The 21,241-nt window shown below is 44.0% G+C and overlaps 1 protein-coding gene across 7 annotated transcripts in view; it reads left to right on the top strand.

Annotated features, from left to right (window-relative positions):
• The window catches only part of TXNDC11 (thioredoxin domain containing 11), a 64,809-nt gene that overhangs the window by 35,802 nt on the left and 7,766 nt on the right, over positions 1-21,241 (top strand). For 6 of the 7 annotated variants that reach the window (XM_082359949.1, XM_082359950.1, XM_082359951.1 and 3 more), the window contains 5 exons: positions 8,194-8,306; positions 10,392-10,592; positions 16,300-17,092; positions 19,389-19,531; positions 20,477-20,586. In XM_082359949.1, coding sequence (XP_082216075.1) covers positions 8,194-8,306; positions 10,392-10,592; positions 16,300-17,092; positions 19,389-19,531; positions 20,477-20,586 — 1,360 coding nt within the window. Of the gene's footprint in view, positions 1-8,193; positions 8,307-10,391; positions 10,593-16,149; positions 16,215-16,299; positions 17,093-19,388; positions 19,532-20,476; positions 20,587-21,241 lie in introns of those variants that run through there. The other variant, XM_082359955.1, reaches the window with a different exon arrangement.

Below are 21,241 nucleotides of genomic sequence, written 5' to 3'. Positions count from 1 at the left end.
TCCTCCTGGTAGTCTTGGTAATCTGGTAGTTGCTGAGTGCGAATTGTGTAGCTTTGCTTCTGGCAGGACCCTTTATTATTAACTTTAAAGCACAGTTAAAAATCTATTAGTGGAAAATAATCTGATATATATATATATATATATATATATATATACACATATATACATACACATATGTACATATCTGAATCACTTTGCTGTACACTTGAAACTTATACAATATTGTAAATCAACTATACTTCAATAAAAAGAAAAAACTATTCTCTTTTGCTAACAAAAGAAACGAATTCTTGTTCTTTCTGGCATGTTTGAGAATTTTAATATTTCGCCTCACTGAGGTCTTGCCTCAGAATGTGTTTGCTTTACCTTAATACTGAACTGTAGTTTTAATACTAAAAATTGAATTTAAAGCAATGGTTTTAAGCAAAACAAAGTAGTCTGATATTAAAACATTAGGCAGTGGCCAAAAACAAAAACTCTGAATGCACACCAGAAAGGTCACAAGTGAGCCAGATGATTCTGAATGGAAACCAGATGGAATTCCAGATCTTTCCATTCTCGATGCAGCCTTGGTGGTTGCTACGAGGTAAATGGTGACAGTGGTGTGTGGAAGGTACAAGAAGGTCAGCGGAAGCTCCACCTACGGGGGCATAGGAAGCAGGGGTAGAGCATTCTGTTAGTGGCAGAAAAGAACCCTAGCCTCATAAAAGATAGCAAAGGGTAAACCTACAATACATGCTAAAAGTAGACAAGGTTTAATGGATCAAAGAAAGGCTGTTTGTTACTCAAAGCACACAAACAGCGAATCAGCATGATAGTATTCATTCTGCTCACCCCACGTCTCGTGGGGAGCCTAGTGGTGACTGTGTGTGCAGTGGGTTGCCTTGTAGCTGAGGGACACAGGGCCAAGGACTCAGCACTTTGTGTAGCAGGCGACAGTCTTCATGCTGTGGTCACCTTGACCTACTTAGTGTCTGAGTGACCAGCTACAGAAACTGCTCAGTAACTACTGCCTTCACCCAAATGCTCTTTCAAGATGTTGTTACATCTTGCAGGAGTCTTTCTGACACCTTGCACTGGATGGTTAATAGAGACTACAACTGGCCAGTTACCTGGCTAACAGTTTATTGAAAAATTTTTTTTTTCTTTATTGTGTTGAGGTAGGTTCCCTCTTTGCCCACTTCCAGGAGAGTTTTTATCATAAATGGGTGTTGAATTTTGTCAAAAGCTTTTTCTGCATCCATTGAGATGATCACATGGTTTTTCTCCTTCAATTTGTTAATATGGTGTATCACGTTGATTGATTTGCGTATATTGAAGAATCCTTTCATCCCTGGGATAAATCCCACTTGATCATGGTGTATGATCCTTTTAATTTGTTGTTGGATTCTGTTTGCTAGTATTTTGTTGAGGATTTTTACATCTGTATTCATCAGTGATATTGGTCTGTAATTTTCTTTTTTTGTAGTATCTTTGTCTGGTTTTGGTATCAGGGTGATGGTGGCCTCATAGAATGAGTTTGGGAGTGTTCCTTCCTCTGCAATTTTTTGAAAGAGTTTGAGAAGGATGGGTGTTAGCTCGTCTCTAAATGTTTGATAGAATTCACCTGTGAAGCCATCTGGTCCTGGACTTTTGTTTGTTGGACGATTTTTAATCACAGTTTCAATTTCATTACTTGTGATTGGTCTGTTCATATTTTCTGTTTGTTCCTGGTTCAGTCTTGGAAGGTTATACCTTTCTAAGAATTTGTCCGTTTCTTCCAGGTTGTCCATTTTATTGGCATAGAGTTGCTTGTAGTAGTCTCTTAGGATGCTTTGTGTCCTAAGCTTTCTGCAGTGTCTGTTGTAACTTCTCCTTTTTCATTTCTAATTTTATTGATTTGAGTCCTCTCCCTCTTGATGAGTCTGGCTAATGGTTTATCTTTTTTCTTTTTTTAATTTATTTTATTTATTTATTTTTGGTTGCGTTGGATTTTCGTCGCTGCATGCGGGCTTTCTCTAGTTGCGGCAAGCAGGGGCTACTCTTTGCGACACACAGGCTTCTCATTGCGGTGGCTTCTCGTTGGGGAGCATGGGCTCTAGGCGTGCAGGCTCAGTTGCCCCACGGCACGTGGGATCTTCCCAGACCAGGGCTCAAACCCATGTCCCTTGCATTGGCAAGCAGATTCTTAACCACTGCACCACCAGGGAAGTCCCGGTTTATCAATTTTGTTTATCTTCTCAAAGAACCAGCTTTTAGTTTTATTGATCTTTGCTATTGTTTTCTTTGTTTCTATTTCATTTATTTCTGCTCTGATCTTTATGATTTCTTTCCTTCTGCTAACTTTGGGTTTTGTTTGTTCTTCTTTCTCTAGTTCCTTTAGGTGCAAGATTAGATTGTTTACTTGAGACTTTTCTTGTTTCTTGAGGTAGGCTTGTGTAGCTATAAACTTCCCTCTTAGAACTGCTTTTGCTGCATCCCATAGGTTTTGGATCGTCGTGTTTTCATTGTCATTTGTCTCTAGGTATTTTTTGATTTCCTCTTTGATTTCTTCAGTGATCTCTTGGTTATTTAGTAACATATTGTTTAGCTTCCATGTGTTTGTGTTTTTTACGTTTTTTTCCCTGTAATTAATTTCTAATCTCATAGCATTGTGGTCAGAAAAGATACTTGATATGATTTCAATTTTCTTAAATTCACTGAGGCTTGATTTGTGACCCAAGATGTGATGTATCCTGGAGAATGTTCCTTGTGCACTTGAGAAGAAAGTGTAATGTGCTGTTTTTGGATGGAATGTCCTATAAATATCAATTAAATCTATCTGGTCTATTGTGTCATTTAAAGCTTGTGTTTCCTTATTAATTTTCTGTTTGGATGATCTGTCCATTGGTGTAAGTGAGGTGTTATTGAAGTCCCCCACTATTATTGTGTTACTGTCGATTTTCTCTTTTATAGCTGTTAGCAGTTGCCTTATGTATTGAGGTGCTCCTATGTTGGGTGCATATATATTTATAATTGTTATATCTTCTTGGATTGATCCCTTGATCATTATGTAGTGTCCTTCCTTGTCTCTTGTAACATTCTTTATTTTAAAGTCTATTTTATCTGATACGAGTATTGCTACTCCAGCTTTCTTTTGATTTCCATTTGCATGGAATATCTTCTTCCATCCCCTCACTTTCAGTCTGTATGTGTCCCTAGGTCTGAAGTGGGTCTCTTGTAGACAGCATATATATGGGGTCTTGTTTTTGTAACCATTCAACAAGCCTGTGTCTTGTGGTTGGAGCATTTAATCCATTCACGTTTAAGGTAGTTATCGATATGTATGTTCCTATTACCATTTTCTTAATTGTTTGGGGTTTGTTTTTGTAGGTCCTTTTCTTCTCTTGTGTTTCCCACTTAGAGAGGTTCCTTTAGCATTTGTTGTAGAGCTGTTTTGGTGGTGCTGAACTCTCTTAGCTTTTGCTTGTCTGTAAAGCTTTTGATTTCTCCATCGAATCTAAATGAGATCCTTGCCGGGTGGAGTAATCTTGGTTGTAGGTTCTTCCCTTTCATCACTTTAAGTATATAATGCCACTCCCTTCTGGCTTGTAGAGTTTCTGCTGAGAAATCAGCTGTTAACCTTATGGGAGTTCCCTTGTATGTTATTTGTCATTTTTCCCTTGTTGCTTTCAATAATTTTTCTTTGTCTTTAATTTTTGCCACTTTGATTACTACGTGTCCCGGCGTGTTTCTCCTTGGGTTTATCCTGTATGGGACTCTCTGCGCTTCCTGGACTTGGGTGGCTATTTCCTTTCCCATGTTAGGGAAGTTTTCGACTCTAATCTCTTCAAATATTTTCTCGGGTCCTTTCTCTCTCTCTTCTCCTTCTGGGACCCCTATAATGCGAATGTTTTTGCGTTTAATGTTGTCCCAGAGGTCTCTTAGGCTGTCTTCATTTCTTTTCATTCTTTTTTCTTTATTCTGTTCCACAGCAGTGAATTCCACCATTCTGTCTTCCAGGTCACTTATCTGTTCTTCTGCCTGTTATTCTGCTATTGATTCCTTCTAGTGTAGTTTTCATTTCAGTTATTTTATTGTTCATCTCTGTTTGTTTGTTCTTTAATTCTTCTAGGTCTTTGTTAAACATTTCTTGCATCTTCTCAATCTTTGCCTCCATTCTTTTTCCGAGGTCCTGGATCATCTTCACTCTCATTATTCTGAATTCTTTTTCTGGAAGGTTGCCTATCTCCACTTCATTAAGTTGTTTTTCTGGAGTTTTATCTTGTTCCTTCATCTGGTACATAGCCCTCTGCCTTTTCATCCTGTCTGTCTTTCTGTGAATGTGGTTTTTGTTCCACAGGCTGCAGGATTGTAGTTCTGCTGTCTGCCCTCTGGTGGATAAGGCTATCTAAGAGGCTTGTGCAAGTTTGGAAATTTTATTATTATTATTATTAACTGAATAGGATCATGCCATTGTTGGACCATTGTTGGGGGAGGGGAGAGCATGATTCTGAATTTATTTTTAATTATTAACACATTCAAAGACCTTAATTAAAATATTAAAGCTTCATTAATTTTAGGACAAAATTACTCATTTTATAAATGACAAAGGCCCCTATTGTATAAAGCCCTGGAGCCCTGCTTAACAGAATGTTCTGGATATGGAGATGAGAAGTGTTATTTTCTTGTGTCATTTTGATACTGTAAACTTCCTCTGCTAATTCATGTACTCCTTGTACACATGGGACTGCAAACTTAAGCTGCTTCGTCCAGCAAGATTTCCACTATATGCAGGAACTTTTAAAATGTGTGATTTTTATAAATTTCTCTGTAAAAAATAAAGTTTTGAAATTGTAACATGTTTGGGTGTGTTAGAATCTGCTCTGTGCAGGCAGCTGTCGATTCTTATTAATGCAGTTAAATAGGTTTTTGAATTACCCCTTTCAACTTTTGAGTCAAGCTGTCACTACTTATTCCTCTGCTCCAATAAATCATGTTGGTGACTTTGGTGGACTATCAAATGAGTTTCCTACTGGCTGCTTTTCCTTCACTCCTCTCTTTATTGATGCCAGTCTACCAAAATTCAGCCCTCTCCTGGAGAGTGGTGTCTTTGCTTCTACCAATTCATATCATCTCTTGGGTCCTGCTTTTTCTTCTGACAGCTTTGGAATCTGAACTTACGTGCTATGCCATTTTTTAAAATTTAAATTTTGAACCAATTTTATGCTTGCAGAAAAGTTGGAAGAATAGAACAGGGAGTTTCCTAACGTCCTGCCTTCACTTAGCTTCCCCCATTGTTAACATATTATTTAACCATTTGTTAGGGTGCTTTTGCCAAAACTAAGAAATTAACACTGGTACAGGATTATTAACTAAACTGCAGACGTTATTGAATTTTGCCAGTGTTTTCACTAATGACTGTTTTCTGTTCCAGGATCTGATCTGGGATCTCACATCACATTTAATTAGTCTCCTCCTATAACAATTCCTCACTCCTTGTCTTTCATGATATTGACACTTTTGAAAAATCTGGTCGTCTATTTTGTTGCTCAACTTGTTCTGGCTTTGGCCATTAGGAGCATCTTGGGTTGGTGCCTGTGTCCTTTGAACATATCCCCCTCCTTTTATGAGCACATCTTTCGTTCTGACTCGACAGGGTGTTTCAGGCTCATCTTATACTTCCTTTGCCCCAGCTCTGGGATCAGCCTCTTCTCCAAGAAGCCCTGGTTTCTTTTTATTGGAGAGTGACATTTAGAAACCCAGATCTGGGTACAAGATATGCTCTTCAGTATCAGGTGTCATTACTTCTAGGCCCTTTCAGCAGACAGAGCTAGGACATATACGTATTTATACCCACACACATGCATGCCTCTATAGTTCTGTATCTATTATCTGTGTCATAAGTCGTAAGGTTATATGAAAGGTCATAAGTTTACACTAATTTCTTCTGATTCCAATCTAACACCGCAGAGTTCATTTTAGCTTTCCCCTCTTCATATGTAACTTTTCTCCTGCCCTGAGAAGCCTGGCTCTCATCGTCTTTAGTTTTACAGTATTCAGTCAAGATACCGTTTGCTGTTCTCTTCTGGTTCCGTTCTTACTCCCCACTCAGCAGCCCTTCACTGAGGCGGGATGCATTTGCAGTATAGCTGGGTGGGTTTGTTAGTGCTTGTGTTCCCCACTGGGTCCCCACACATGCTGGTTGGTTTCATGATTTTAGTTTTTGAGTGTGTGAAGGCTGTGAGCTTTGCCATGGTTCTGATACTCAGAGGAAGGTCAGGCTGCCTCACCCCTGTTCTCCCGTTCCCATTACCCACCCTCCCCTTTGCCACCCACCCTATAAATAAGCCATTTCCATCATTTCTGGTTTATTCTTTTTGTTTCTTTAATATTTATTTATTTACTTATTTTTATTTGGCTGTGCCAGGTCTTAGAATTGCGATGCACGGGATCTTTGTTGCGGCACGTGGGATCCAGTTCCCCGACCAGGGATTGAACCCGGGCCCCCTGCATTGGGAGCGTGGAGTCTTAGCCACTGTGCCACCAAGGAAGCCCCATGTCTGATTTACTCTTCTTGTGTTTCTTTGGTTTTGTGCCATTTTAAACTCATCAGGTTTGTGCTAGATTGTCCAGCCGCCGTTAGGGTCACGGGCACTCTCCCCTCATCCTCAACAGCCACTCCTCCTCTGAGAGGAAGACGCCGCCACTGCTGGAAGGTGGGCCGTGTGGTTAAGCTAGAAACTTCGTGTGTTCAGCACCTTCATATTTTAACTACATAGATATCAGTTGATAGCATTTAAAGTTTAACTGAGATTTTATTTAACGTTTGCTAATAAAGCAGAAAGGGGATAGGAAAGAATGCACCTTTTCCTACACTGTCTTACCCACCTCCTTTAATACTAGATATTTTAGTCAATTTTTAATCACACAAATATTACATTAAATATACTCCTTGGGGGGGAAAAGAAAGCTTCACATCTAAGGATAAAGTCCCCTTTGATCGCCATCCCCCAACACAAAACAATTTTTATTATCCTTTCAGATTCTGTATACATTTCTAAACATACGTGCCTGTAGGGGAAAACATTTTATGTGTGATGCTTTTTTCCACATAAAAGGTATACTTTATCTTTCTTCAGCTTGCTTTTTTACTCATGTGTCTTAGAAAATCTATTCATGTTGTATAGATAGCCCTGCCCCACTGTTTTTAACAGCTGCAGAGTATTTCTTGGTGACTGTCCTTGCGTGTCTCTTGGTGCACATGTGTAGACACTAAGAAGTGGAGCTGTGGGGCCGCAGGCTGTGTCACTACAGCAGATTGCTCTCCCAAGCGGCTGCCATTTTACCCTTTCCACCAACTTTGCATCAGAGGACTCGTTCCTCTGCTGGTCATCAATATTTGATATTTCCTGTGTCTCAAATTTTGGGCATTTTGAAGGTGAAAAGTGGCATTTTGTTCTCATTTGCTTTCCTCTGAAATAGTGAGGTTGAGTGTATTTTTAGCCTTTTTACATTTCCTTTTCTGTGATTTGTCCATTTTTAACTGCTTTCTTTTTCTTACTAATTTGTATGAGTCACTATATATGCTAGATTGATTCATTTAACTAATACTTATTAATCAAGAGATCAATATGCATATGCCCAGACACTGCTTTAGGTGCTGGGGTAACAGCAATAAACAAGGTTTCTAATTTCACAGAACTTAAGAGGAAGTTGGACCAAAGAAAATCTAAATAAATCAGTAGGATTATGTACCTGTTAATAAGTGCTATTAAAAAATTAGAGTAATGGTAGAGAGAGGACCTGAATCAGGAGGGAGCCCCAGTTTCCCCTTCCAGACCATCCTCTGAGTGTTTGTCCGGAGGCGGGTGGTCAGGGAGGGCTTCTCAGAGAAGGTGGGGTCAGAGCCGAGATCTGGATGATGAGAAGGAATTGGCTGTGGAAGTGTCCAGACAGAACAGCATGTGCCTGGGCTCCCAGGTGGGGGGCTAGTGAGTCGGGGGGACATTGACGGACACAGCGAAAGTGCTTGTCAGAGACAGGTGCGCAGGAGTAGACATGAGGTCTGTTTCAGGAGGTTGTTTCTTCGGCTTCTCCTTTTCTATCTAGGATAGGTCCCCAAAAAGAGCTTTGCCCTGGGGAATTTGTGCGTCAGGATTTGATCACTGGGTTTTGTGGTTGTTTTAAGGCATAGGCTTTTTCTTTTTAATAAAGGAAAATTTTCTGTTTCAGATTACCTAGGAACAGTACGATTTGGGGTTATCACAAATAAACATCTTGCGAAACTGGTATCCTTAGTACACTCTGGAAGTGTGTATTTACATAGACATTTCAACACATCACTTGTAAGTATTTTGAAATCACGTTTATATTAGCGCAGTGGTTCTTAACCTTGTTTGGATCACAGACGTCTTTGAGAATTGGATAAAATCTATGGATACTCTCTGTAGGAGAGTGCACATGATTTTATATTGCAAACTGAGAGTCCCTACAGTCCCTCTGTAGAGCCCATGCCCCTGGTTTAGAACCCATGCATTAGAGGGCTCTTGGATTTAACATCTAGAAATTCTGTTTATATTCTTAGATTTTGATACAGCCTTGTTAGTTTTCCTTCTTGGGTGAAATTGCAGAGTTACTCTGTTGGAGAAGTGTTACTCTGGGCCCATGTTCTCAGAGGTTAAGCTTCCTTTGGGCAGTGTTCTCTGTTCATTTGTTCCATTTATCAAGAGTAGTAATGTGACATGCTTTTCTCCTTTAGCTGATGAAATGGATTTTGAAGTTCTTGTCAAGTCACAGTGAGAAGTTGTTGGCTTTCCGCCCCAGAGAGCCTCGCTTTCCATTGTTGTCTTTGTTCCCTGATTTTATTTGCTTTCTGGTGGACCAGCCCCAACTCAGCGATTTCTGAGCTTTTGACCTGTATCCTGCTTAGTCCTGTGCTTCTGCTCTGTTTATTGCTACTTCCTCAGTCCCAGCACTGAGTTGATTTTTCTTCAGTATTTTCTCTCTCTGACTTCATTGATGGTGTCAGTGACTTACAGGTCGAGTGAAGACCAGATCTCCTGTACCCAGTGTGTGCCCAGCCCTTTAATCCCATGCTCCCCTCGGCTCAGCGTGCAGGCCTCATGCTGTTAGACCCTCCCGGGCGGCGCCCTCAGTACCAGTCACCCTGGCTTCTGCATATCTCTATATCCCAGATGGCTTTACTTCTCGCAGTTTATATTCCCAAAGTCAAATGTATTTACGTGTGTTCCAGATAGAAATGTTGATTATGATGATTATGTTTTTTCAGACTCCCACCATCCCACTTTGGGAATCACCGCTGTGATGGTTTCTCCCACCACCCACCCCACTCTCCTTGTTTCTCTGTCTAAGCTTCTTTTGACTTCATCTGCCTTTGCTATCATTTTCCTTCATCCTTCCTTTATAGCATGCTATACAACCAACATATATCATGTTTATGTATAGTAAAGGGTACTGAGGAAGAAATTTTAAATAGACGGAGAAAAGAAGGTAGGACTGAGAATGATACTGAAAAAGATATTGGGCTTACTGCATCAATTCCATAGTTTTTAAGGTTGGTTGGTTGGTGTAGCAGCAGAATTCCTTTTAGCAAATGAAATATTACTGGGATACCAGTGTTTTAAAAAAATAAAAGCAGTGGACATCTTTATTGTAAGCCAATTTAAACCTCTGTTTTGGGGAGTGTAAAATATCTCATTTTGTGGAACTCTCCAAAGCATTCTGTGGGGAGTTTTGTTTGAAACCCAGTGATTTATATCACTGGAATTTCAAAAATACTTTTGTGTTGACGTACTCTTGATTATTATAGGAAAACAAAGCAAAAAATCTAGGTGTATCTCTCCTTCATTCTGTACACATAAAATGTGATCCGTGGCCTTGTACAAGTTCTAGGTCACTCATGGATTCATGCAAATATTTGTTAAGTGCCCGCTCTGTGCCAGGTGTTCTAGTCACTGAGGGTACATGTGAGCAAGGCAGATCCAAACTTCTGCCCTAACAGACGGTCCCCAGGGACCAAGTTAAACATGATTTTGCCAAGGTAAAAATTATCCTTGACTCCACCATTTCTGTTCTCTTAGAGCTCCCCTTGTGCAGGGTGGTAGAGGTCATTGTTGCCAGCAGCAGGCAGGGAGACTTATTTGTTGATAGATGAGTCTGTCTAAAGGGAAAAAGATGAACCACATGATATGGAAGTCACCTCTTACAGCTGCTTTTGCTTTTCCGAGCTGCTGGTGAGGAAGCGCTCTGTCTGGAGAAGTAGAGCCAGGGTTTAGCTGCACAGGCAGGGACAGGTCGTGTCACTGCTCTGAGCCTCATTTTCCTCACCTGTGAAGTGTGGGGTTGAGGACGGGACTGATGTGCTTTGATCCTGTCCTGCCTTTTATCCTCTGTGCGTTTGTCCTTCCCAGGTCTTTCCCAGGGAGGTCATCAACTACACAGCTGAGAACATCTATAAGTGGGCCTTAGAAAACCGAGAGACGCTCCTTCGATGGCTGCGGCCACACGGCGGCAAGAGTCTCCTGCTGAACAATGAACTGAAGAAGGGACCAGCACTTTTTGTATTTATACCTTTTAATCCCTTAGCCGAAAGTCATCCTTTAATAGATGAGGTAAGAGTCATAGTGGTGAAAGGTGTCTCATAAGGAGTCGGAGAAACTCATTAACTTAGCCTTTTCTCATTCTGCGATCAGAGTAGTTTCCCCTAGTCGCCGAGCGGCCGCCAGGAGCAGCTGCTATGTTTCTGTGGCGTTACTCCTTTCTCCTGTAAGTGGGCAGGAGAGCCCGTGCCTTGGGTAGGACTCACCACAGCCTCTCTGGCCACATTACTGACAGCTGCTCAGGTCGGGGTGAGTCGGAGGGGACAGGGAAGGCAAACTGTGCCTCTCTGGAAAAGGACCAGATGGCCCTCTTCCTGCGGTGACAGATGCCTGGGAGAGGGGCAGAGGGGATGGACAACACAGGCAGGGTTTAGTGTGGCCTTTGGGATGCTGTTGTCGCGGGGGTTCGATCAGACTGTTGGCCCTGGCCACCCTCAGCCCAGCAGCCAGCAGCGGTGGTGGTGACCTTGGGATCCCACGATTTTCTAAACCTTGCATGTCTCACAGAGCAGTTTTCGGAGACAACCGCCATCAGGAGTCAGCCCCTCCCTGCTGCCTTTTCTGCTTCATCTGGTGCATTCACTGTCTCTGAGTGTGAGTTTATTTTATACATGGGATCGTTTGGAGGCACTTACAGAGAGCAATAACAATCAGCCGAGAGTGCCTGGGATTGCTAAATTGGATTTACTGGGGGTTTTATTTTTTCCTTCCCTCAAGGATCCCTTAATTGGCCAAAACCAATTTCAGACAGCCAGTGAATCACTGGCCAGGCTGCCTGGGTGCTGCCTCTCCCGAGCCCTCCACGTGAGCCTGACGGCCTGTTCTCCGGGGGGAGCCGGGGGGCCAGGCCACACCCCTCCCGGGGCTGCTCTGGAGCCTCCTTGTGGAAGTTATTGCCCCTGCTGGGGGCCTTCTGAGTGAATGCTGCTACCACGGCTTAGAGGAGGAAGGAGGAGAAGAGGAAAGAGCTCTGTTTATTCTCTGATTAGGGAGGACTTGAAGTAATAAGACTTAATTTCTTTAGAAAATCTTTACTACACAGTTATTTTATGAACTAAGACACTCTTTCTTTACTAAGACACTCTAGTATTAAGAGCCCTTAAAGCTCTTTGTAGGAAAGGTGGGGTTTTCAAGCAAGGTATTAGCCATGGTTGTGGATTTTTACTTTAACTTTTAAAGTTTCCTCCTGGAGAGTTCTGTCTTGTCTGGCTTGGGCATGTCGGGGTTCTGGGTTGGGTGGTATTTTGTGACTGGAGCCCAGTTCCTCTGGGGGGTTTGTGCTTGGATTTAGACACCTGGTGGGAGACACTCTCTTTCCAACTCTTTGTTTCTGGGTGAGTGTCTCGCCTATCTCCCCGTACTCCTCCGTCTTTGTTTATCAAGGTTTTGCCCACAGCTCCTTTCCTCCGGGCTCTTAGTGTCCCCGTGAGGTGAAGAGAGTCCCTTAATCACAGCCTGTGGTTAACCCAGGTGGCATCTTAGCAGTGTTATGGATTACTCAGCCAAGTGCAGTACGTTCCCCTGTTCATTTCAGGCCCCTTTAGAAAACGTTTATGGAGCACTGTGCCAGGGAGCCACGGTGGAGAAAGATGGAGAAGGCAGAGCCTTGGTCTCATGGTCTCGGAGGCCTGTCTGGTAGGGGAGCAAGAACCTGCTTGTAATTCAAGGCAGAGGGTGCTCAGCCCCAGGAGGAACTGGAGGAGAGTGGGTGCTGTCCCGGGAAGCTGGGGGCTGGGCAGGAGGGAGGCAGGATGGGGCTGTGGGAGGGGTGAGTGTTTGAGACAGGCCTTCAGGGGTGGCCAGGATTGTGATGGGCTGAGAGAAACTTAAGGGAAGGAATAGCCTGAGCAAAGGCACCGGGGGTGGGCAGGGGGCGACGGGTTTAGATATTAGGAAATAGGACAGGTTGTACGGTCTCCATAAAGGACTGATTGAAGAAGACCCAGAAGAAAAACGTTGTAGGAGAGGCTTTTGGGTGCTTCTTTGAGGACTCCAGGATCAGTCATAGCCATCCAAGTCTGATAATGGAGCGCTGTCAGCAGAGCTGTGTTACCATTATTAAAGTTTTCCTAGCAGCCGTGTTCCAGAAAAGTGAGAAGTAGGAAGATGCTGAACTTGGACGGTGGTGTTGGGGATGGGAAGTGGGGCATGTGACCATGGAAAGAGTGACACAGTGACTAGAAGTAAGGAAGTCATCCTCGGGGTTGGGCGGGGTGGGAGGGCTGAACACCTCCCTTACATGAGGGTGAGTTCTAAACTCAAAGGCTCCTTGACCCCAAAAGAATTTAAGCCTTAAGCCTTATTTTTCTATTATGCTTTTAGGCCCAACTTTGGGCAGGCAATGGAGGAGGCCTGCCTTGTCGAGAAGAGAGTGGTCATTGTAGAGTCGGGGCGGGGGGGTCAGGCAGTAAGGGACAGCCACATGGGGACCGTCCTGTGAGGCCCAGGCCGGGACCAGGCAGCTGCTCTTCCGCACGTGTGCCCCACCCCGCCCCCCGGCAGAGCACGGCCTGCACCGTGCGCGGCATCAGGCCCCTGACCCCAGCGTCTCCAGAGAGTCCCGGAGAGGTCATGAGACATCTCAGTGTGCTTATCAAAAGAAATTCTTAGTGCAGCCAGAAGAGACTCTGTGTGGGTTTCTTAGCTTGTTTTTTAAAATTATTTTTATTATTAATTAATTAATTAATTTTATTTTTGGCTGTGTTGGGTCTTCATTACTGCACGGGGGCTTTCTCAAGTTGCGGTGCGCAGGCTTCTCATTGCGGTGGCTTCTCTTGTTGCGGAGCACGGGCTCTAGGCGCGCAGGCTTCAACAGTCGCGGCGCGCGGGCTCTAGAGCGCAGGCTCAGTAGTTGTGGCGCACAGGCTTAGCTGCTCCGCGGCATGTGGGATCTTCCCGGACCAGGGCTCGAACCCGTGTCCCCTGCATTGGTGGGTGGATTCTTAACCACTGCACCACCAGGGAAGTCCCGGGTTCTTAGCTTTCACAGCGCTGCTCTGAGGCGTCCACTGCGTATGAGTCTGGGAGACAAAGGCATCTTGTCCAGACTTACAGATTTCTCCGATTAACGAAAATGGAAGGAAGCATTTATAGTGCAAACATTTAAAGTTTTTTGCCAAATTTTCCTTATTAGTTGACATGAAATTAAATATGACATCAAGTGATTCACATACGGGATGTAACTGGAGTGCCTTTTCAAAACTGCCTGTTATGAAAAAGGAACATAACAGTAAAAACTGGTTCAGTTTAGAGGAGAAAACTAAGAACTCCTCACTTTTCAGGGGCATTACTGTATAAAATATTTTCTTCACTTAAGAATATCCTTTACACGGCTGCTTTGTTTGTGAGAGACATTAAGAATGAAAGAGATGAGGAAGGAAGACCTCATAAGGAGTTTTGCTGTCCTCAGTGTACTCCTACTTGGACTTTTCATAAAAACCCACGGTAAATACAGTCGCCCCCTGGTATCCACAGTGGGGTTGGTTCCAGGCCCCCTGCAGATACCAAAATCCAACATGCTCAAGTTCCATATGTAAAACGGCGTAGTATTTGTATATAACCTATGCACATCTTCCCGTATATTTTAAATCGTCTCTAAGATTACTTATGATACCTGATGTAATATAAATGGTATGTAAATAGTTGCCTATGTGCAGCAAATTCAAGCTTTCTTTTCTGGCATTTTTCCCCCTGAATATTTTCGATCCATGGTTGTTTGAATTGCAGATACAGAACCCGAGGATATGGAGGGCTGACTGTACTTGAATTTTTGTGGGTTTTGGCGGGGGGGACTGGGGGTGGTAATCTATTATGTCTTTGAATATAAAGTAGTACTAGGATGGGGCAAGAGGGCAGCTGGGCTATTTATGAATCATACGGGCTTGACCTTTTTAGCGTAATGTGCTGTCAGAGCCTTATCCTTTAAAAAGGGCTGAGATGTTTTTGTGTGGGGGAAAAAACCAAAACACTGGTTTATCATCTAAAGTAACCTTTTTTATGCCCAAGAACTATTCAAACAATCTGTTTTTCTGTACAAACGCATATGTCTTAAATTAACTCTGTCTATAAGTATCATATGTTATAAAATTTGGGTTTTCTTTTAAATTGGAAAAGCACTTATTAAATGGTTTTCACACACACACACACACACACACACGAACACACACACTTTAATGAAACAAAATCCTGAGTGACTTGACACCTTTTAACTAACCTTGGTGGGATTTAAGTTAGCACACAGTTCTGTTTTAGGGAGTATAAATGCCTTTGGATTATAATGACTTGCTCATCTTTTTCATTGACCTGGGGTGGCTGTTGGGTGGTGAAATGTACTCAGTTCGGAAATGGAAGAGTCTTGGAATGAAATGTGAAATGTGAATCTAAATGGCTAACACTGATCTGAGGGTAAAGCGGTTCATCTCCCCGAGAAGCGGGAGCATGTACGATATCCTGAGATGCCCTTCGTTCACCAGCTGTTTATCGACCATTTGTTATGTTCCGGGCTCTGAGCTAGGCTGGGGGGATAGCAGGATAAATCAAACATGGTCCCTGCCCGTGAGGATCCATAAGCCTGTGGGGAAGAGGGACGTCTTGACAGACAGTTGGGAGACTGTCTGGGAAGGGCTTCTGGAACTAACCCTGAAGATGTAGACTCTTCCTGGGGGAGGGGGGGTGTTAGCTTTGTTGGAGCAGCCATCCTGGTGCAGGGTCTTGGGGAGTGTTGAGGTTTGTCAGATGGAGGAGGCCCCGGCCAGGCCTCTGAAGGCAAGGCATCGTGGAAGGGCCTGGCTGGTCTAAAGGTGGCGGGGTGACACCGGAAAGGCAGACGCAGGTCAGATTATGTTAGGGTTACCCTCCAGGTAATAGGGAGCCGTCGAATGTCATTTAGCAGAGGAGTCTCCTGCTTAGGGTTGTATTTTTAAAAATAAGTGGTGGCAGTGTGGAGGCTCAGTTAAAGTGGGGGAGAGAAAAAGGGGGCGCTCTGTGACCCGTGAGGGCCTGAGTTGAGGCAGTGACTGTGAGGATGCAAAGCGGGGCTGCTTCGTGATGCTGAAGTCATAGCTGGCTGCATTGGAGGCTTGGGTGGTGCAGAGGAGAAATTGAGGGTCAGCTGATTTTTCCAGTTTGGTGATGCCATTTTCCAGAAAAGGTGGTACAGGAGGAGGAAGGCGAGATGGATGAGTATGGTTTGGAAGAGGCTGAATTCGTAGCCTCCCGTGAGGCATGAATTTATTTGGAAACATGTGCTGTGAAATATTTGATCCACTTGTTAGGTGGATCAACAAGTGGATCAAATATTTGGGAAATTTTTAGACTGTTACTTAAGATGAAGAAAGAAGACATCGTCTGGAGGAGTTTTAAGGATGTAAAGGAAAGTGCACTCAACTGGGCATTGAGATTTAAATTCTGTTCCTGGTTCTTTGATGTGTGTCGGGGTGAGCCACTTCACCCCATCACGGGGTAGACTGACTTCTCCCTCTAAGACCCCTTCCGTCTCTGAACAGGCGGTTCGGTATTTGTTAACAGAGTGACAGGATCTGAAAAATAACCCAAGCCTCTTTATTAATAGCTTTTGGTGTGACAGCTTCCTGTTTGATGCTGTGTTTCCAGCCAGGGTTCCTTCTTGTGAATCAGGCAAGATGCTTTCCAGGTCTAAGAGCCACGGGGTCTGTCCCTCAGTCACCCCCACACCTCTCATGAGCTCCGCCCTGTGTTTCAGATCACCGAAGTGGCCTTGGAGTACAACAACTGTCACGGGGACCAGGTGGTGGAGCGGCTCCTTCAGCACCTGCGGCGAGTGGACGCCCCGGTGTTCAAGTCTCTGGCACCTGAGCCCCCGGCCCAGCTGCCGGACCCGCCACTGATAACGGAGTCCCCCTGCTGCAACACCGTGGTGCTGCCCCAGTGGCACTCCATCTCCAGGACCCACAACGTGTGTGAACTGTGTGTCAACCAGACCACCGGCGGCCTCAGGCCAAGGTCGGTCAGCATGCCCCAGTGCAGCTTTTTCGAGATGGCAGCAGCTCTGGATTCTTTCTACCTCAAGGAGCAGACCTTTTATCATGTGGCATCAGACAGCATAGAATGCAGGAATTTTCTAAGTTTCTATAGCCCTTTCAGCTACTACACTGCATGTTGCAGGACCATAAACAGGGGCGTGACAGGCTTCATTGATTCTGAACAAGATGTCTTTGAAACCCCGACCATTGCATTTTCTTCCCTTGAGAAGAAATGTGAGGTTGATACCCCAAGCTCCGTTCCTCACATTGAGGAGAACAGGTATCTCTTTCCTGAACTGGACGTGGATAGCACAAGCTTCATAGGCCTGAGCTGCAGAACCAACAAGACCCTGAACATCTACCTTTTGGATTCCAATTTATTTTGGTTGTATGCAGAGAGGCTGGGTGCTCCGAGCGCTGCTCGGGTGAAAGGATTTGCTGCAATTGTTGACGTGAAAGAAGAGTCTCACTATGTCTTGGATCCAAAACAAGCTCTTATGAAGTTCACCCTAGGTACTGTGGGCAGTTTCCTTCCCCAAGCCTAATGCTTTGCTTAACTTAACATAGGTAACTTTTATTTAGGGATCTCATTACGGTTGGCTCTTAGTGCATTTGAAATCTTTAGACTGCAGCTGGTCATAATTTTAAAAGAAGTTAATTTTGTATATTAAATGGAATAGAAACTTCCTAACTCCAAATTTTGGATAAGTTTGTCACTTAGCCCTTGGGGGCTAAGAGTCCAGCGTTCCTGATCGGCAGCGCCTGCTGCATTTCCACGGTGGTGCGAGCTGCGGCTAGTGGGAACCTGGCCTCTGTGACGGACAGGGTGGTGGAGAGCGGGTCGGGTGGTAACTCCCCAGGGGCTGATGAACGTGAGCCCCAACAGTGGCTTCATTCGAAAGGTACTTAAACAGAAAGCAGTGAAACAATAGAACCGCCTGACCCCCCTTTTTGTCTCACAGGTTTAACTGTCTAGGCATCAAGGCCACCAGACCTAGTTTGTTCTGCTGCTCTTTTATAACAAGTTGAGAACTGCTGCTCTGACCTTGGGTGCCTAGATTGTAACAAACAAGTGTCAAGTGCGATAAACAAGTGTCAGGTTGCAAACCAGCAAAACCCACTTTTTTTTGGGGGGTGGCGGGTAAGGCCCCATTATGGGAGTGCATCCGAGAGCTTGCCCTTAGGCTTGGCAGCAGCAGTGAACTAACCGATGCTGTCTTGTTCCCAGGGCTTTGCTGCCATCCTTGACGTGCACACAAGGAAGTGAGAATTCAAAAGCCGTGTTAGTTCAGCCTCGTTGGAAACATGGGGGAAAGTTAGCATTTGCCAAATGGAGACAGGAGGAATTTGGTGGGGAGGGAAACCTTTTATTTTCAAGTTTTGGAGAGTATGAAAGCAAGAGTAAAATCAAAGCCCCTAAATGATAGTCATTTTAGCTGCTGTCCTTTAAGTCCAGGTGAAGCTCGTTTCTTACATTAGACACGTTAAAAGGCTTATGTTAATAAAAGGCTTTATATTATAAACACGAAGCCTCCTGAGTGCTTAGAGGAACCCTGTGACCAGTCACTTTATGAAGTGTGTACTCTTTTGATACTACAAATTGCTCCTAATTCATGTTTCCTAAAGTTACACTTTACTGAGTTTTCTGAAAATGAAACAAGCCTGTATTTTTAAAGTAAGTATTTATTGGATTTTCCTGCATTCTGTTCTAACACTCAAGCATTCAGTGAGCTAGCTCATGATGTGTGCATCTTGAATTTAATGGTAATCTGAAAGAAGCCTTCTTCCGATTTTCTTTTCATCTTCTGTTATCTCCTCTGAAACGTCTAGCTCCGTTGTTCTTTGTGCTGTGGTTGGTGACAAAATTTGTCAGGGTCCTCGTCCAAAAACATTCACTGTGCATCGTTGTTGTTTTGGAGAGTTGACTCTTAAGTCAGCTATCTCTGGGTCAGTTTCAGAATTTAGGCTTCGTTCAGATTAGTAAATAATTCTTGGTTTTATGTTTCAAAAACATAGCCAACTAAGTATCAGTCAGATGTTGATGATGGATTCTCGTCACAAGACCTTCCTCCTTTCCTCCTCCCTCCACGGAACATATCATTGTTCACTAGGGCCTCGCAATGGAGAGAAAAAAGAAGAAAAAAAGAAGTGAAACTCAGATTAGTGCTGCTCCAGATGATACAAAGGAATCTGAAGATAGTAGAGTTGGTGGGGAGGGTAAAACTGTTGGTTCAGGTTAGGGTTTGGGATTATTTATGGGTTTTATTTATGTGTTTTTCCACTAAATATAATTGAGTTTACTTTTCTTAACCTTTTAAGAAAGAAACTTGAAGGACTTTAATAAAGGAAACAAAAACCATAGCTCCTTATCCTTAAATTAATGAGTATTTAAACACCTTCCCCATTACGGTAGCTTGTGCAATTACTGCATCAGTAGTTATGCTTAAAGGTCTTGGTATAGTAGGTTGAAATCTCCATGGTGGCATGTTGATGACTTATGCAGTCTCAGGTGTCCATTTTTGGACCAGTGTTGTTTTTAAAAGGAGCATCGAATTCCTAGTCCCTGCATAGTAGAACATGGAACACCGAGTGGTGCTTTGTTAGCTAAAGTGCTGTCTGCTGAGTTACTACTGCCAAAGCTACCCCCTGTCCCCCCGGGTGGCTTCGTTCAGGGTTTTGCCTGTAGGTGAAGTGTTAAAAATGTGGGCCTGTGAAGCCAGCCCATTTTTTTAGATGTAGAGTTTAAAGTAGGCCAGCTACTCTCCTTGTACTGAGAGAAGAGCTGATCTCATTTTCTCCTTATTTTTAGAGTCTTTCATTCAAAACTTCAGCGTTCTCTACAGTCCCTTGAAAAGGCATCTTATCGGAAGTGACTCTGCCCAGTTCCCATCTCAGCGTTTAATCACTGAAGTGACAACTGATACCTTTTGGGAAGTAGTCCTTCAAAAACAGGTATGGAATCATGAGTGAGGCAAAAATCAAGCCATCTGTCCCTATTACAATAATTTCCAAAGCTGCAGTCATCGGGGTGAGCAGTTGGGCTTTTTTTGTTTGTTTGTTTGTTTTAATTAATAAATTAATTTATTTTTGGCTGCGTTGGGTCTTTGTTGCTGTGCGTGGGCTTTCTCTAGTTGCAGCGAGCAGGGGCTACTCTTCGTTGCAGTGCGCGGGATTCTCATTGCGGTGGCTTCTCTCGTTGTGGAGCACGGGCTTTAGGCACGCAGGCTTCAGTAGCTGTGGCTTGTGGGCTTACCTGCTGCGTGGCATGTGGGATCTTCCCAGACCAGGACTTGAACCCGTGTTCCCTGCATTGGCAGGTGGATTCTTAACCACTGCGCCACCCGGGGGCGGTTGGTTTTGATGTACAAAAGATGGACTACATGACAGTCTTACTGCAGAACATGTGAATTACATGGTGGTTTTGTGATTGTAAAACGTCCTTAAGAAAGCACATAGGGCTTCCCTGGTTGTGCAGTGGTTAAGAATCTGCCTGCCGATGCAGGGGACACAGGTTCGAGCCCTTGTCTGGGAAGATCCCACGTGCCACGGAGCAACTGAGCCCGCACGCCACAACTACTGAAGCCCGGGCGCCTAGAGCCCATGCTCCGCAACAAGAGAAGCCACCGCAATGAGAAGCTTGAGCATTGCATCGAAGAGTAGCCCCTGCTTGCCGAAACTAGAGAAAGCCCGCGTGCAGCAACGAAGACCCAATGCATCCAAAAATACAAATAAATAAATTTATTTAAAATAAAAAAAGAAATCACATAATTGAAAATACCTGAAGATTAAATTTTCACTGTAATTAGTGCATGAGCAACGTTTATTGAATGCCTGCCAGGTTCTAAGCACAGTGAGGACCTGAGCAGCCCAGTAACAGCCGTCTTCCTCTTCCCGTAGGATGTGTTGCTGCTTTATTATGCACAGTGGTGCGGCTTCTGTCCAGCCCTCAATCACGTCTTTATCCAGCTAGCTCGGCTCCTGCCCGCGGATACATTCACTGTGGCGAGGTAAGGAAGCCCGTGCTGCAGCGCTGTGTGCCTGCCTTCACTCCTCCTTACAGCTTAGCCATTACGGCCTGCAAGGGTCTGCCCATTTTCTGTTGACCTTGGGTAAGATTTGGTTGATTGTCAGCTTAAAGCTGTGAGCAAAACCTATGGGAGGCACAGTTTTCCTGATGAATGCTGAGTGTTCCTTCCATGATGTTGAGTGTGTTTAGTCCTGATTGAGTTCATAGGAGGGTGAGTGCAGTTCTGAGGGATTAGTGCTGACCTGGTTGCTCGGATAGCCCCCCAAGTGGCCAGCTTTCTGGAATACATGGCACTGGGGCCTTGGCCCAGCAAAAGGGGGCCAGTCCCCTGGTGTGCTGCCAACCAGCCCTGGGACCTGGAGCAAATCTCCCCACCAGGCCTCCTTTCCCTCCTCATTCCTAAAAGTAAGAGGCAAGATTGGCTGATACCTGCATGTTCTAGTTTTGTGATTCCTTGGTACTGTATGTGTATGTGTAGCAAACAAAAAAATGTTAAACCGTTGTTTTGTAAAAACAAGGCTCAAAGAGTTTTTGGATCAGGTAGTAGGCAGTCTGAGATGAAAATTATTTAGACTTAAGCTATATCTTCTCCCTGTCACCAAAAAAAAAAAAAAAAAAAAAAACCCTTCAGATAG

This window comes from Balaenoptera borealis (assembly GCF_965194805.1).
Source record: "Balaenoptera borealis genome assembly, chromosome: 16".
NCBI lineage: Eukaryota > Metazoa > Chordata > Mammalia > Artiodactyla > Balaenopteridae > Balaenoptera > Balaenoptera borealis.
The sequence above is the reverse complement of the archived record's forward strand: the minus strand, read 5'-3'. Positions and strand labels throughout refer to the sequence as shown.